Consider the following 13,312-nt stretch of genomic DNA (forward strand, 5'->3'; position numbering starts at 1 on the left):
CGTCCCAGCCCGAGGCCCTAGCAGCGGCGTGGATCCGCTGCAGTCAGTGGGGATCCTGGCCGCAACACACTGACATAGGCTCGGGGTCTGCTGCAGCCAGACTGGGGTTGGCTATCCCCGGGCCACTTCCAATCTCCCCCTACCCTGGTACCTGTGTCGTTGTGGCTTCGGCAGGGGGGTCCACCAGCATTGGCTCCTCAGGGTACTGGTGCACTGGTGGGCTCGACTCCTCCTCTGGGTAGCGGGAGCGGGGCAGGCTCGGCCAGTCCTCCTCTGGGTAGCGAGCGAGGGGAAGGCTGGGGCGGCGGCTCCCTTCTGCTGCCTCCCCAGCGGGAGCTTGGTCACAGACGTCCGGCCTTGCAGACAGCTGGCTCCTCACTGAGCCAGGAGGGCCCGACTTTATACTTCCGGGTCGGGGCTTGACCCTTTCCAGGGCGGGCCCAGGACCCTGTAGCTCCGCCCAGTCCGGCCTCCGGCTGGGCTTTTCTCCTTCAGAGGCGCCTGGGAACCAGGCCGCCTCACTACAGTGAGTAACCGTTTTTTCTTGTCTGTGGCTATCATGAGTCTGTCAGACCAAAGCCTTCTGAATCACACCCCTTCTGGGAGGGGACTCCTGAGCCTGTGCTCTTCTGGGCAAGAATCCGAGCAGGAAGGCTCCAGACACCCGCTCCTTCTCTGTCTCTCTTATTGGTTGTTTCTCTTTGTGTGAAATTTCCAAACACCCTAAGGTGCTCACAGACTGACCCCGCAATAATGAAATCAGTTTGAATTCACACCTTTGGTTATGGTACAAAAATCTCCTTTGATGCCTTTGAGAAGTTGTGGTTGCGGTCTGGGGTTCTCTGCTCGGTGTCCCCATCAGGATCCCTTAGTTTAGCCCTGTGACCTGACTCCTATCCCTCATATATCTTTAGTTGTCCCCTGCAATTAATTGAGATCCTGGAGTTTGTGGATCCTCCCCTTAGGCTGGGGGAGGTCCTTTAGCAGTGGGTGGGTATGACAGTGTATCCCATAAGGCTTTATGGGGGGTGCTCATAAATGTATGTATGCTATAACTGGAATAGGGTTTTGCTAAATATGCCATGTAACATATCTGTGTAAAGGTTATGATCTAATGGTTATGTTCATCCTAGTTGTATGCAGGCACCATTTGCATGTTCAGAGTTATGAACATTGGCTGTATAATTGCTTGATTTCTAAGTAGCCTTAGTTAGAACATTTGGTCACCTCTTGGGAAAGGAATGTGCAAATTAACTGCTCAGTCAGGAAGAACTTAACAGACAAAAGAGCTTGGAAGACTCCAATCCACATAGGAAGTCTACCTGAGGACATTCAAGGTAGCATGTGGGTAATGGCTGCTACTTGCAAGTCCTGAGTCATGCATGGGCATGTGACTTGTCCATGTGATTCCGAATCTCCATTTTGTGACTGGATTCTACACAGGGTGAGGAGGGGGTCTCCACCCACAAGAGAGAGTCTATTTAAACCCCTGGGAGACCCCTCCATTTTGTCTTCAGCTGGCTAAAGAAGGAGCCTTTCCACCCCCCAGGATACTTGAAGGAAACTGGAACAAAGGACAGTAACTACAGGGGGTGTGAGTGATTGCTGGAGCTAGGCTAGAAAAGTGAGCATTCTGGAACTGGTGAGATTATCTGTATTCAGTTTGATTAGACATAGATGTGTGTTAGGTAAAAAGCAAGTCCTTACTCACCTCTCCAGCACCCGAGTTCGTGCAGAGTTGGTATGGGGCTCACAATCTGTCAGAGACCAGACACCAATTCGTTGATCAACGGGCTCACACTATCCTTAGCTTAAAAGGCTTCGGAGTAAGTGTGGCAAGTTTATTAGGGGTGAGCATCAATATTTATACACAGAAGTAAACAAAGTGATTAACAGATCATAATGGTCATGCATAATCAATCAAGATTCTACAGGATAAAACAGGTTAAAATGTAAATTTAAAAAGACAAAAGGGGAGATGGCTACTTAAGGGGAGGGGGGGTGTCATGAGTAGTTCGCAGGTCAGAGCTTTGATTAAAAGTTTCAGACAGAGACATCAAGTCTGGGTTAAGTTTAAGCTCATCAAAAGTTCAGACTCAACATTCCTCCATTTGTAGCTTTGGGATAACTATTTACCAAAAGCTACACCCCATTTTAAGGAGCCAAGGGCTGCTATAATTTCAGCCTGGGCCAACTCGAAGAGAGTAAGGCCTTTGGCTGAAGTAGGAAAAGAATAAACTGACCCACATGAGTCTATGAGGGAGGGGACACACTGAATACAGCAACACAGTATTATAAGGATTACTATGGCCCCAACAATACCCACCAAGAGTTTTTTAACCCACCCAAATCCAGGCAGCCAATTCCATAAGGCTCCCCACCAATCATAAGGTGGCTGGCCAGAGGAGTAGTTCTTAGCCATTTCCCTTAGATGTTTGGTACGTTGAAAGATGTCAGGGTAGGTGTCATTTACAAAAACACAGCATTCTTCATTTATGAGGGCGCAAGTTCCTCCCTGGGCTGCTAACATTATGTCTAAAGCCATTCGGTTTTGCAAAGCTAACTGGCGCAGTTGGGACATTTCCCCGGCCTGATTCTCAAATAGGGTCGCAGTTTCATTGGTTAAAGATTCTAGTAGTCCCTGTAGACAGATGACACCACCCCTCAAGCTAATGAGACCAGCCCACCGCTGCCACGACAAACCATCACAGATATTAATATCTCTGAAGGTTTCACGGATGTTACGAACGTGGGGAAAATGGGCGGGGGGTGAGGGAGATGCGAGAAGGCGGTGTGAGCCACGCTAAATAACATGACCCTGCCCAATCGGGGGAGAGAAAGTAATAAGCTTTGGGCCCGCACACCCAGTATGTTCCATACATTGCGTTTCGGGTATTCCATTTCTCAAAGTAGGAGGTAACCCACCACCCGTTGGACCACTGTTCCCCTGGTAATGCAGAGGGGTCGTTGTGCGAACTGCAGAGGCACAATTTGGTAGTGGGGTTTTCAAAGTGCAGTGTAGTACTGCTTGAGCAGTTGTAGAAGGCAATCGTATATCCCTTAACAATTAGTTGGACACCCTCGTGATCTGAGCAGGGCTTCTTAAAAGCTGACTCTGAAGGCTTGCCCACCCATGAAAAAGTTGGATCGGGGTGAGGGATCCACATATGGGATAAGTGGATGCAAGGCTTGAAGCCAAGATTTTTACTAAAGGCGGTGCCATTAAAATACATGTTGCATTTACTTGTTCCCACAAAAGTTGACCCCTTTTCTTTAACAAAACACAGTGATCCTGTCTGATTGGTTACCCTGAGATATCTGTTAATTGGCACTCCTGTTTTGTCCCATGTAAGATTGTGTTGGACTGGATCTTTTACTCTAGCCGGTGGCATCCAAGTCATATTAGCAGTGGTCAGGGGAATGGGTGTGAAGGGGAGTCCCTGTTCTGCATTTACTGGAAATTGAGTACATACCCAGCAATTACTTCTATTTCCTAAAATACGAGTTTTAACCTCGTGGGAATATCTAATAAAAGCATTATCTTCATAAGCAGAAAATAAACTAAAAAGGCATAATAAAAAACATACAGTTGTCAGAATAAAAGGTCCTCTCATTTTTTCCGAGTCAATTTAAGTCTGATGTCTGAAAGAGGTAAGCTGGTCCACTGGTCAGAGGCAGTGTCTTCAGTGGTGGCAAGAGCTGCTGGTCCGTCACTGTGGTCCACTACGGCTGGCTTGACATGGGAGTGGTGGATCCAGGATTTGCGTCCTTCCAGGAACACTGCAGTCTGGGTTGTTAAAAGAACCTGGTGGGGTCCAGTAAACCTCGGCTGGAGGGTGTCGCCACGAACGAACTTTTTGGCCCAGACGAAGTCCCCTGGTTGGAACGGGTGGATCTGTTCTTCTAGTGGCACGGTCTGGGAAAACTGCGAGGCTTTCCAAAGGGTACGGAGGCGAGCCTGTAGGGAGAGAAACTGGCACGGTCATATGATCCTCCCAATAGTGAAACATCAGCACATGGTAGCGCCCTGCCTTTGAAAGGGGGGGTGTCCATAGAGCAGTTCAAAGGGGGATAATCCCAATACGCGGGTTGGGCGAGTACGAAGGTGAAACAGGACCAAGGGAAGTACCTGAGGCCACTTTAACCCTGTTTCCTGACAGTATTTAGCCAATGTGAGCTATTCATATGCTCAACTTTCCCGCTAGACTGGGGGTGGTAGGGTGTATGAAAGGAGTGTGAAATGCCCAGTCCTTGTTCTAAACGGCCAAGGACATTACCAGTAAAGTGGGGTCCGCGATCTGAGTCAAGCACGAGAGGGATGCCAAAACGGGGTACAATGTCTCTAAGGAGAATCTTTGCCACTGTGGCAGCAGTACAATTAGCAGTAGGAAAAGCTTCGACCCATGAAGTCAGAGGGCAAACCAAAACAAGGAGGTGCTTTTTCCCAAAAGCCTTTGGCATATCTGCAAAGTCAATTTGAAGATGTTGAAATGGAGCAGCAGGCGGAGGTCTTCCACCCTTAATTTTGCTAAGGGGCGGAGCAGGTCCATTACGTTGACATGTGCTGCATGCTTTCACTATTGACAGGCAGTAGGGTTGAATGCCTGGAGCATACCAAAAGCGAGCGATGGTGTCCACAAGGGCGTGTGTGCCATAGTGACCCCCCTTATCATGGTGCCAGCGAACTGCCACGGGGTATGTGGAGCGAGGGAGGCAGGCTCGGCCATCCGGCATAAGCCAGGTCCCTTTGACCAGAGTGGCTCCGAGGCTCTCCCACGACTGTAGTTCAGCAGCGGGTACTGGTACGGGGTGCGGTGGAGTAAAGGAGGAGGTTACAATAGCCAACGTGGGCATGGCTAAGGGTAAGACGGCAGCCGCCTTGGCGGAGGCGTCAGCCAGGGCATTCCCACGGGTGACGGGGCTATCATCTTTAGTATGGGCCCGGCAGTGAACTACAGCCAGGACCGAGGGTTCTTGGAGGGCGTCCAAAAGCTTGTGGATGAGGGGGAGGTGCTGAATGGGTTTACCGGCAGCTGTCTGGAAACCTCGAAACTTCCAGAGGTGGATGTGACAATGCACAACTCCAAAAGCATACTTGCTATCAGTAAAAATGGTAACGGTCTTACCAGCGGCCAACTGGCAAGCTCGGGCCAGGGCATAGAGTTCGGCGGCTTGGGCTCCCCAGTTGCCTGGCAGTGAGGCGGCCTCTTGAATGTCCCATTCAGAGGTGACTGCATAACCGGTGAAACGCTTGCCATCAACATAGAAGGAGCTTCCGCCCGAGAAGAGGATGCAATCAGGGTTGTCCAGTGGCACGTCAAACAGGTTGTTCCTTATCTGTAAGACGCTATGAACTACTTCCACACAGTCGTGCTGATCCTGGAGGACTGGCAGGTCAGGAAGCAAGGTAGCTGGATTAAGGGGCCCACACCTTTCAAAAATTAGGTTAGTGTCTTCTAGGAGTTCAGCCTCTAGCTGCTGCTGACGATGGGCCGAAAAGACTTGGGTCGTGCCCCTACGCAGAAGGGCTGACAAGGCATGAGAGGTCCAGACCGTGGTAAAATGACCCAGGGTCAGGGTCTTTGCCTTTGTGATCAGCAGGGCAGCTGCTGCCCGAGTCCGGGTGCAGGATGGGGTTCCCTGAGCGACAGGGTCAATCTGCTGGGAGTAAAAAGGAAGCGGGAAATGGTGGGGCCCGCTCAGTTGGGTAAGGACGCCACCAGCAATTCCGCCCCTCTCGTGGACAAAAAGGTGAAAGGGTTTGTTGTAATTGGGGGGGGCGGAGAGACATGGAGGAGGCCACACTGTCCTTGAGTAACTGAAAGGCTTGGATCGTGTCTGGGGACCACTGCAAAGGGTCAGGAGCAAGGTTAGCAGTGAGTCGGTGGAGCGGTTTGCTTAACTCCCCGCAGGACGGCAACCAGGGGCGACAGAAGCCAATTAATCCTAAGAAACCTCGAAGTTGTTTCTTGGTGTTTGGCAGAGGGCAGTTTTGGATAGTCTTTATGCGGACCGGGTCCATTTGTCTCCCCTCTGGGGCTAACAGGAAGCCCAGATATCGGACCTTCTGTGAGACCCACTGAATCTTGTTAGGGTCTACCTTGTGGCCTCTGGTGTGTAGGTATAATAAAAGTGCCTTACCATCGATGCGGAGGGCAGCTTCTTCGTGGTTACCTAATAGGATGTCATCTACGTATAGGACTAACGTGGATCCCTGCGGACTGGTGAAGCCTTTCAAGTCATGGCGGAGGCATTGGCTGAAAATCGTGGGGCTGTCTCTGTAGCCTTGAGGAAGTCGTTGCCAGACATAACTTTGTCCCTCCCAGGTGAAACCAAAGAGATACTGAGAGTCTGGGTGCACAGGAATGCTAAAAACGGCTGATTTTAAGGCAATAACAGTGAACCACTCAGCATCCCAGGGGATTTGGCTGATGATAGTAGCTGGATCAGGAACTACTGCATGAAGAGGGACCACATACTGATTAACAACCCGTAGATCCTGTACAAAGCGCCAACGAATAGGGTCTCCGTCGTTTTTAGGATGCTTTTTGACAGGCAGTATAGGGGTGTTACAGGGAGTGCACTGAGGGCAGACTAACTTTTGTGCAATGAATCCCTCGATAATGGGGCGGATGCCCTCCCGGGCTTCCAGCGACAGGGGGTATTGAGGGACTGACGGGGGGGTTAAGGAGGGCTTCACTTGAATCCTTACTGGCTCTGCCGAAAGGAGCAGGCCAACATCAGTGTCAGAAATTCCCCAGAGGGTTAAAGGCAAGTCAGTGAGGTCAGGGGAGAGAGAGGGGGGGTTTCCCAATTACCCTGAGTTGGGGCCGAATCTCCTAACACTGTCATCAATAATCCTACCCCTTCAGGAGTGCAGGATAAAGTAGCCTCAAGCTTACAGAGTAAATCCCGGCCCATCAAAGGGATCGGACAAGCTGGGGAAAAAAGAAAACGGTGAGAAAAACATTTATCAGCATAAATAACATTTAGAGGTAAAGTGAGTCCCAGAGACTGTGGGTTGCCCTCCACCCCAGTTGCAGTTTTAACCTCAGAGGATAGCCAGGGAGAGGGGGCATGATTTAAAAGAGAGAAAGTAGCTCCAGGATCAATGAGGAAAGAGACAGGCAGTCCTTGGACTGAAAGGGTTAGACGAGGCTCTTTGCTGGGAGGGGAGAAAGTGAGGAAGGAGCCGGCTAAAGACATTAAGGAAATAAGACCATCACATTGTTTGCCTTCACCTCCGGGGTACCGTCATTGAGGAGGCTGAGTTTGCTGCAGCTGCTGCTGTTGCCCGTAGTTGATCCAGGCCTGAGGAACGGGCTGGGCTGGTGGTGCAGGGGTGTATTCGTCCCTGGTGTAAGTATCTGCGGATGCGACCGGACCCTCTGGGTGTCCCCAGGGGAGGGATATGCATCCTGCTGCATTTGCTTGATCTTTTGCCTAGTAATTACTCCTCCCGAGGTGTGCCCCTCCATTTCCGCCTTATCCCTCTGCAGAGATTCCAATCTGGAGTCCTGCAGGTTCCCCTCTGCGCTCTGGAGAAAGTCCCCCTGTGGAGGAATAGGGGCAGGTGCAGTGGGGACCAACTGACGAGTTAAAACACGCCGTGGTTTACACCCTTCATCAAAATAACATGGAGGGGATTCACTCTCGGGAGAATACCTGACTGCCATAATTTTTAAAGATTTCCGCAGCTCTGTTGCTGTGTCCCAACAAAACCAGTAACATAACTATGAGTAGGCAATGTGATGTGGCCGTTAAAAAAGCTAATGCGGTCTTGGGATGCATTAGGCAAGGTATTTCTAGTAGGGATAAGGAGGTGCTAGTCCCGTTATATAAGGCGCTGGTGAGACCTCATTTGGAGTATTGTGTGCAGTTTTGGTCTCCCATGTTTAAGAAGGATGAATTCAAACTGGAACGGGTACAAAGAAGGGCCACTAGAATGATCTGAGGAATGGAAGGCCTGTCGTATGAAAGGAGACTTGAGGAGCTCGGTTTGTTTTCCTTAACCAAAAGAAGGGTAAGAGGAGATATGATTGCACTCTTTAAATATATCAGAGGGATAAATACCAGGGAAGGAGAGGAATTATTTCAGCTCAGTGCTAATGTGGACACGAGGACAAACGGATATAAATTGTCAGTCAGGAAATTCAGGCTTGAAATTAGACGAAGGTTTCTAACCATCAGGGGAGTGCAATACTGGAACAGCCTACCGAGGGAAACAGTGGGGGCGAAGGACCTCCATGACTTTAAGATTAAGCTAGATAAGTTTATGGAGGAGATGGTATGATAGGATAACGGGCTTAGTCAATAGGTCAATTAAGTGCCACACTGGTAAATAGTACAATGGGTCAATGATATGATATAACCTTTTCCAGAGGGTATGGCTTGAGAGTCTTGCCCGCATGCTCGGGGTTCAGCTGACCGCCATATTTGGGGTCGGGAAGGAATTTTCCTCCAGGGAAGATTGGCAGTGGCCCTGGAGGTTTTTCGCCTTCCTCCGAAGCATGGGGCAGGGGTCGCTTGCTAAAGGAGTGGGTGGATCGGTTTATGTGGCCTGCATCTAGCAGGAGGTCAGACTAGATGATCATAATGGTCCCTTCTGATCTTGAATTCTATGATTCTATGATAACTGTCCCGGATGGTCTTTTTCGATCTGGCTCCTTACTCCTCTTAAGGCAGCCTGTTCGAAAGAGCCATACGAAGGCCACCTCATCTCCGGGTCGGCCAATACCGCGGTATACCCAGTCCAATTCCTTACACACAGTGTGTACAACTTCCTCCTAGACATTCCTGTCTGTACTGGGAGTTTCCCTTCGTTCCATAACTTATTTACAATCCCCAGCGGACTCTCAAGAGGCACGCTAGTCCCTTGACCCATGGTGTCTGACAGGAGTCCTCCAACTGGCGTTTATCCTGCTGTCCAGTACATGACCCCTCAATATTGAATTGGCTGGGAGAAATCTCCCGTGGCGCCTGCCAACTCGTATATGAGTGGTCTGACCACTGGACAGAGGCACCGCACCAGAAGAAAATCCCGGACGAGCCCCCAAATTGTTAGGTAAAAAGCAAGTCCTTACTCACCTCTCCAGCACCCGAGTTCATGCAGAGTTGGTATGGGGCTCACAATCTGTCAGAGACCAGACACCAATTCGTTGATCAACGGGCTCACACTATCCTTAGCTTAAAAGGCTTCGGAGTAAGTGTGGCAAGTTTATTAGGGGTGAGCATCAATATTTATACACAGAAGTAAACAAAGCGATTAACAGATCATAATGGTCATGCATAATCAATCAAGATTCTACAGGATAAAACAGGTTAAAATGTAAATTTAAAAAGACAAAAGGGGAGATGGCTACTTAAGGGGAGGGGGGGTGTCATGAGTAGTTCGCAGGTCAGAGCTTTGATTAAAAGTTTCAGACAGAGACATCAAGTCTGGGTTAAGTTTAAGCTCATCAAAAGTTCAGACTCAACATGTGCACATTTTATTTTATTTTGCTTGGTGACTTACTTTGTTCTGTCTGTTACTACTTGGAACCACTTAAATCCTACTTTCTGTATTTAATAAAATCACTTTTTACTTATTAATTAACTCAGAGTATGTATTAATAGCTGGGGGAGCAAACAACCATGCATATCTCTCTATCAGTGTTATAGAGGGGGAACAATTTATGAGTTTACCCTGCATAAGCTTTATACAGGGTAAAACGGATTTATTTGGGTTTAGACCGCCTTGGGAGTTGGGCATCTGAGTGCTAAAGACAAACACACTTCTGTGAGCTGTTTTCAGGTAAACCTGCAGCTTTGAGGCGAATAATTCAGATCCTGGATCTTTGTTGGAGTAGACAGGAGTGTCTGGCTCAGCAAGACAGGGTGCTGGAGGCCTGAGCTGGCAGGGAAAACAGGAATAGAAGTAGTTTTGGCACATCAGGTGGCAGCTGTCAGGGGGGTTTCTGTGATCCAACCCGTCACACAGTTTATCTCATCAGTAAAATAAAACCCACATGTGATCTGGTGTGGGAAGCGTGACCTTAACCCTGCACTTCCTTGTTATCTAGTGATTGGGTTTCTGTTTTGCTGAATGTATTTCCTGGCTTTCAGAGGTACCCAGGGTAACTGGAACAATGTGTATAGTGGGGGTGCTGAGATCCCTTGAACCAAACCCTGAACACTGTATATGATGGAAACTACTTCAAGCCAGCACCTGTGGAGGTACCAGTTCCAGCACCAGTTTACTGCCACCCACTTCTGCATTCTGGAAGGGTACAAGGCACTGCCAAAGCAACCCAAACTCCCCTATAATAAGGCTTTTTATTAGTGAATTAATTTAAGGCTTGTCTACGCATACATGTACACTGGTTTCAATGCATGAGTGCAAACGTCTGGTATGGATACTCTTAAATGAGTTTGGAAATGGCTTGTATTGATTTATCTGGAGTCAATTCCTTCCTGATTTCCAAGTGTCCACACAGTGATTTGCTCTTGATTAACTAAATCATTTCAGCTAAATCGGAGCAAGTTTGTGCATAGAAAAGCCCTAATATTAACATTGACTTTGCTGGAAATGGGCCATTTTCATTACCACTACAAACAGTAGGAGGTAGGGAGGCAGGGAGGAATAGCTCAGTGGTTTGAGCATTGGCCTGCTAAACCCAGGGTTGTGAGTTCAGCCCTTGAGGAGACTACTTAGGGATCTCAGGCAAAAAATTGGTCCTGCCTAGTGAAGGCAGGGGGTTGGACTTGATGACCTTTCAAGGTCCCTTCCAGTTTTAGGAGATTGGTATATCTCCAATGATTACCTTTTTATTACCTTTAGTTCTTTTTCTCTCCTGCTGATAATAGCTTACCTTAAATGATCACGCTCCTTATAGTGTGTATGGTAACACCCATTGTTTCATGTTCTCTGTGTGTGTATATATATATCTTCCTACTGTATTTTCCACTGCATGCATCCAATGAAGTGGGCTGTAGCCCATGAAAGCTTATGCTCAAATAAATTTGTTAGTCTCTAAGGTGCCACAAGTACTCCTGTTCTTATTAACTTTACTGTATATCAAATAGGAATCTGAGAAGATTACCTGGTCAGCTGCACTCATGGACTCACATTCAATTATTAGTTTAATAGGAAATGGCTTTTGATAACAGCTTCATTACACTGTTTGCTCATTACTGGGCGCTGTAGGATTATCACAATTTCATTTAATTCTTCTGTAGATTTGGGCTCTGCTCCTGCCATCTCTGTGGAGGGACATCAGGACGGAGGGATCCGGGTTGTGTGTCAATCATCCGGATGGTACCCGCAGCCCAAGGCTCAGTGGAGAGATCTCCAGGGGCAGCTCTTACCATCAGCCTCTGAAAACATATCCCCAGAGGCCAATGGCCTGTTTCAAACAGAGATTGCCATTGTTCTAACTGAAGAGTCCAACCAGAAAGTGTCCTGCTTTGTCAGGAACCCCCGACTCAACCAGGAGAGAGTGTCAGCGATTTCCATAGCAGGTCAGTGCCTGTCCCAGCCGCACATGGATAGACTGAGATGCTGCAAACGTGGATGGAGAGTATTTATCATTGTGTCTCCTGTTCATTGGCCTGAACCTTCAAGGTGCTGAGCACGTCTTGTAAAGTCCTGAGCAAACTCAGTTCTCTTTGGATGTATCTACACTGCAGTTAGACACCCGCGGGTGGCCTGTGCCAGCTGGCTCAGGCTAAGAGGCTGTTAAATTCCAGTGTAGACATTCGGGCTGGGGTGGAGTCCAGGCTTCAGATCCCTGTGAGGTGGGAGGGTCCCAGAGCTCGGGGTTCAGCCTGAGCCCAAATATCTACATTGCAGTTAAATAGCCCCTTAGCCCGAGCCCCATGAGCCTGAGTCAGTTGGCAGGGGCCAGTAGCGGGTGCTAATTACAGCATAGACGTGCCCTTTGACTCAAGTAGGAGCTGAGGGTGTTTAACACCTTGCAGGCTGAGATGTCATTGGCCAGATTTTCATAACAACTCAGTACCCAGCAATCATCATTCTTCTCATTGGGGTTGGGGGAGGGAATTCTCCTTTGTTTGTGTGGTATAGAGAGGACTGTATTGGAATTGCAAGCTATTGCTTTAAGAGAGGGGGGTTCCAGGTCCTGTTTTCAGGCTAGAGGGCTCTGTAGGAAAGTGTGTGAGCAGAATCAGGGCTTGTCTACAGGAACAGTTAGTTCACGGGGAGCTGGCATGTAAATCTATCTCACGCTGGCCTGCTGGCCACTCTCTGTCTGTGTAGACCCTGCTACATGCACTAATAATTCCGTAGTGCGCTTTGATCTACCCTCCTTTGAAACTGGAACAGAGCAACGTGCACCAAGAAACTTTCAGTGCATGCCAGCAGGGTCCACATGCATAGTTAGTGGACAGCAGGCTAGTGTGAGGTGGATTTACACCCCAGCCTGCAGTGCACTAACTGTTCCTATAGATGAGCATTGTTTTGCCCCCTCATTGAGTAATGGGCCTACCCTGTCCTTGGGCTTCCTCTTGCTTCTAATGTATCTGTAGAATGTTTTCTTGTTACCCTTTATGTTTCTAGCTAATTTAATCTTGTTTTATGCCTTGGTCTTTCTAATTTTGTCCCTACATACTTGTGTTATTTGTTTATATTCATCCTTTGTCATTTGTAATTACAATTTTTTTTAATTCAGAGCATACACACCGAGAGTTGAAAACAAAACATAAATACTCTCTTGAAAGGTTGCAATGTAATGCTGCTTTATTTCTAACACTCTAGAACTCTAACACACCACTGCCAAATACAGAGACAAAGCAGGCTGCTTCCTAAGGCACAGAGACGGAACTCAACCCACCTATGTGTAGGCTGATTCTTTGCAGATTAACTGCAGAGGCTCCAGATTGTACACTCCTTGAAGGGCCCCTTAGCCTGCAAGCAACACCAAGAATCACCTCAGGATTTAAAGTGACACTTGTAATTTATACACAGTTTTCAATACACCATTAATCACGTAGCAAGGACCCTCTATTCAGCTCTAGAGCCCAGGCAACAGGAATCTGGAGAAATTTTTACTCTGAATTTCCAGGCTTATATTTTGTTTTTATTAAAGTCCTTCATTAACATATTTTGGGCCAGATTCTCTCGTGTGGCTGAGCCCCACTGAGCATAGGTGAGTCGGGGGTGTCAGGAAGCTGGTCACAGCTCTCTGATTCTGATGGCCAGTTGACACTGGCTGCAGCCTGGGGATCAGTTAGAGCAGCCTAGGGACTGCTTGAAGTTATGTCAGTGGGGTTTAGCTTTATCTATAGTTATGGGTTAGTTTAACCAACAACCCAC

The 13,312-nt window shown here is 48.3% G+C and overlaps 1 protein-coding gene across 1 annotated transcript in view; it reads left to right on the forward strand.

The window, feature by feature from the left end:
* LOC120393134 (butyrophilin subfamily 1 member A1-like) overlaps positions 1-13,312 on the forward strand; it is a 41,348-nt gene that overhangs the window by 14,833 nt on the left and 13,203 nt on the right. Inside the window, exon 4 of the mRNA XM_039517736.1 lies at positions 11,218-11,499. Within this exon, the coding sequence (XP_039373670.1) occupies positions 11,218-11,499 (282 nt within the window). The remainder of the gene's footprint in view (positions 1-11,217; positions 11,500-13,312) is intronic.

Source organism: Mauremys reevesii, unplaced genomic scaffold, assembly GCF_016161935.1.
Source record: "Mauremys reevesii isolate NIE-2019 unplaced genomic scaffold, ASM1616193v1 Contig15, whole genome shotgun sequence".
NCBI classification, from domain to species: domain Eukaryota; kingdom Metazoa; phylum Chordata; order Testudines; family Geoemydidae; genus Mauremys; species Mauremys reevesii.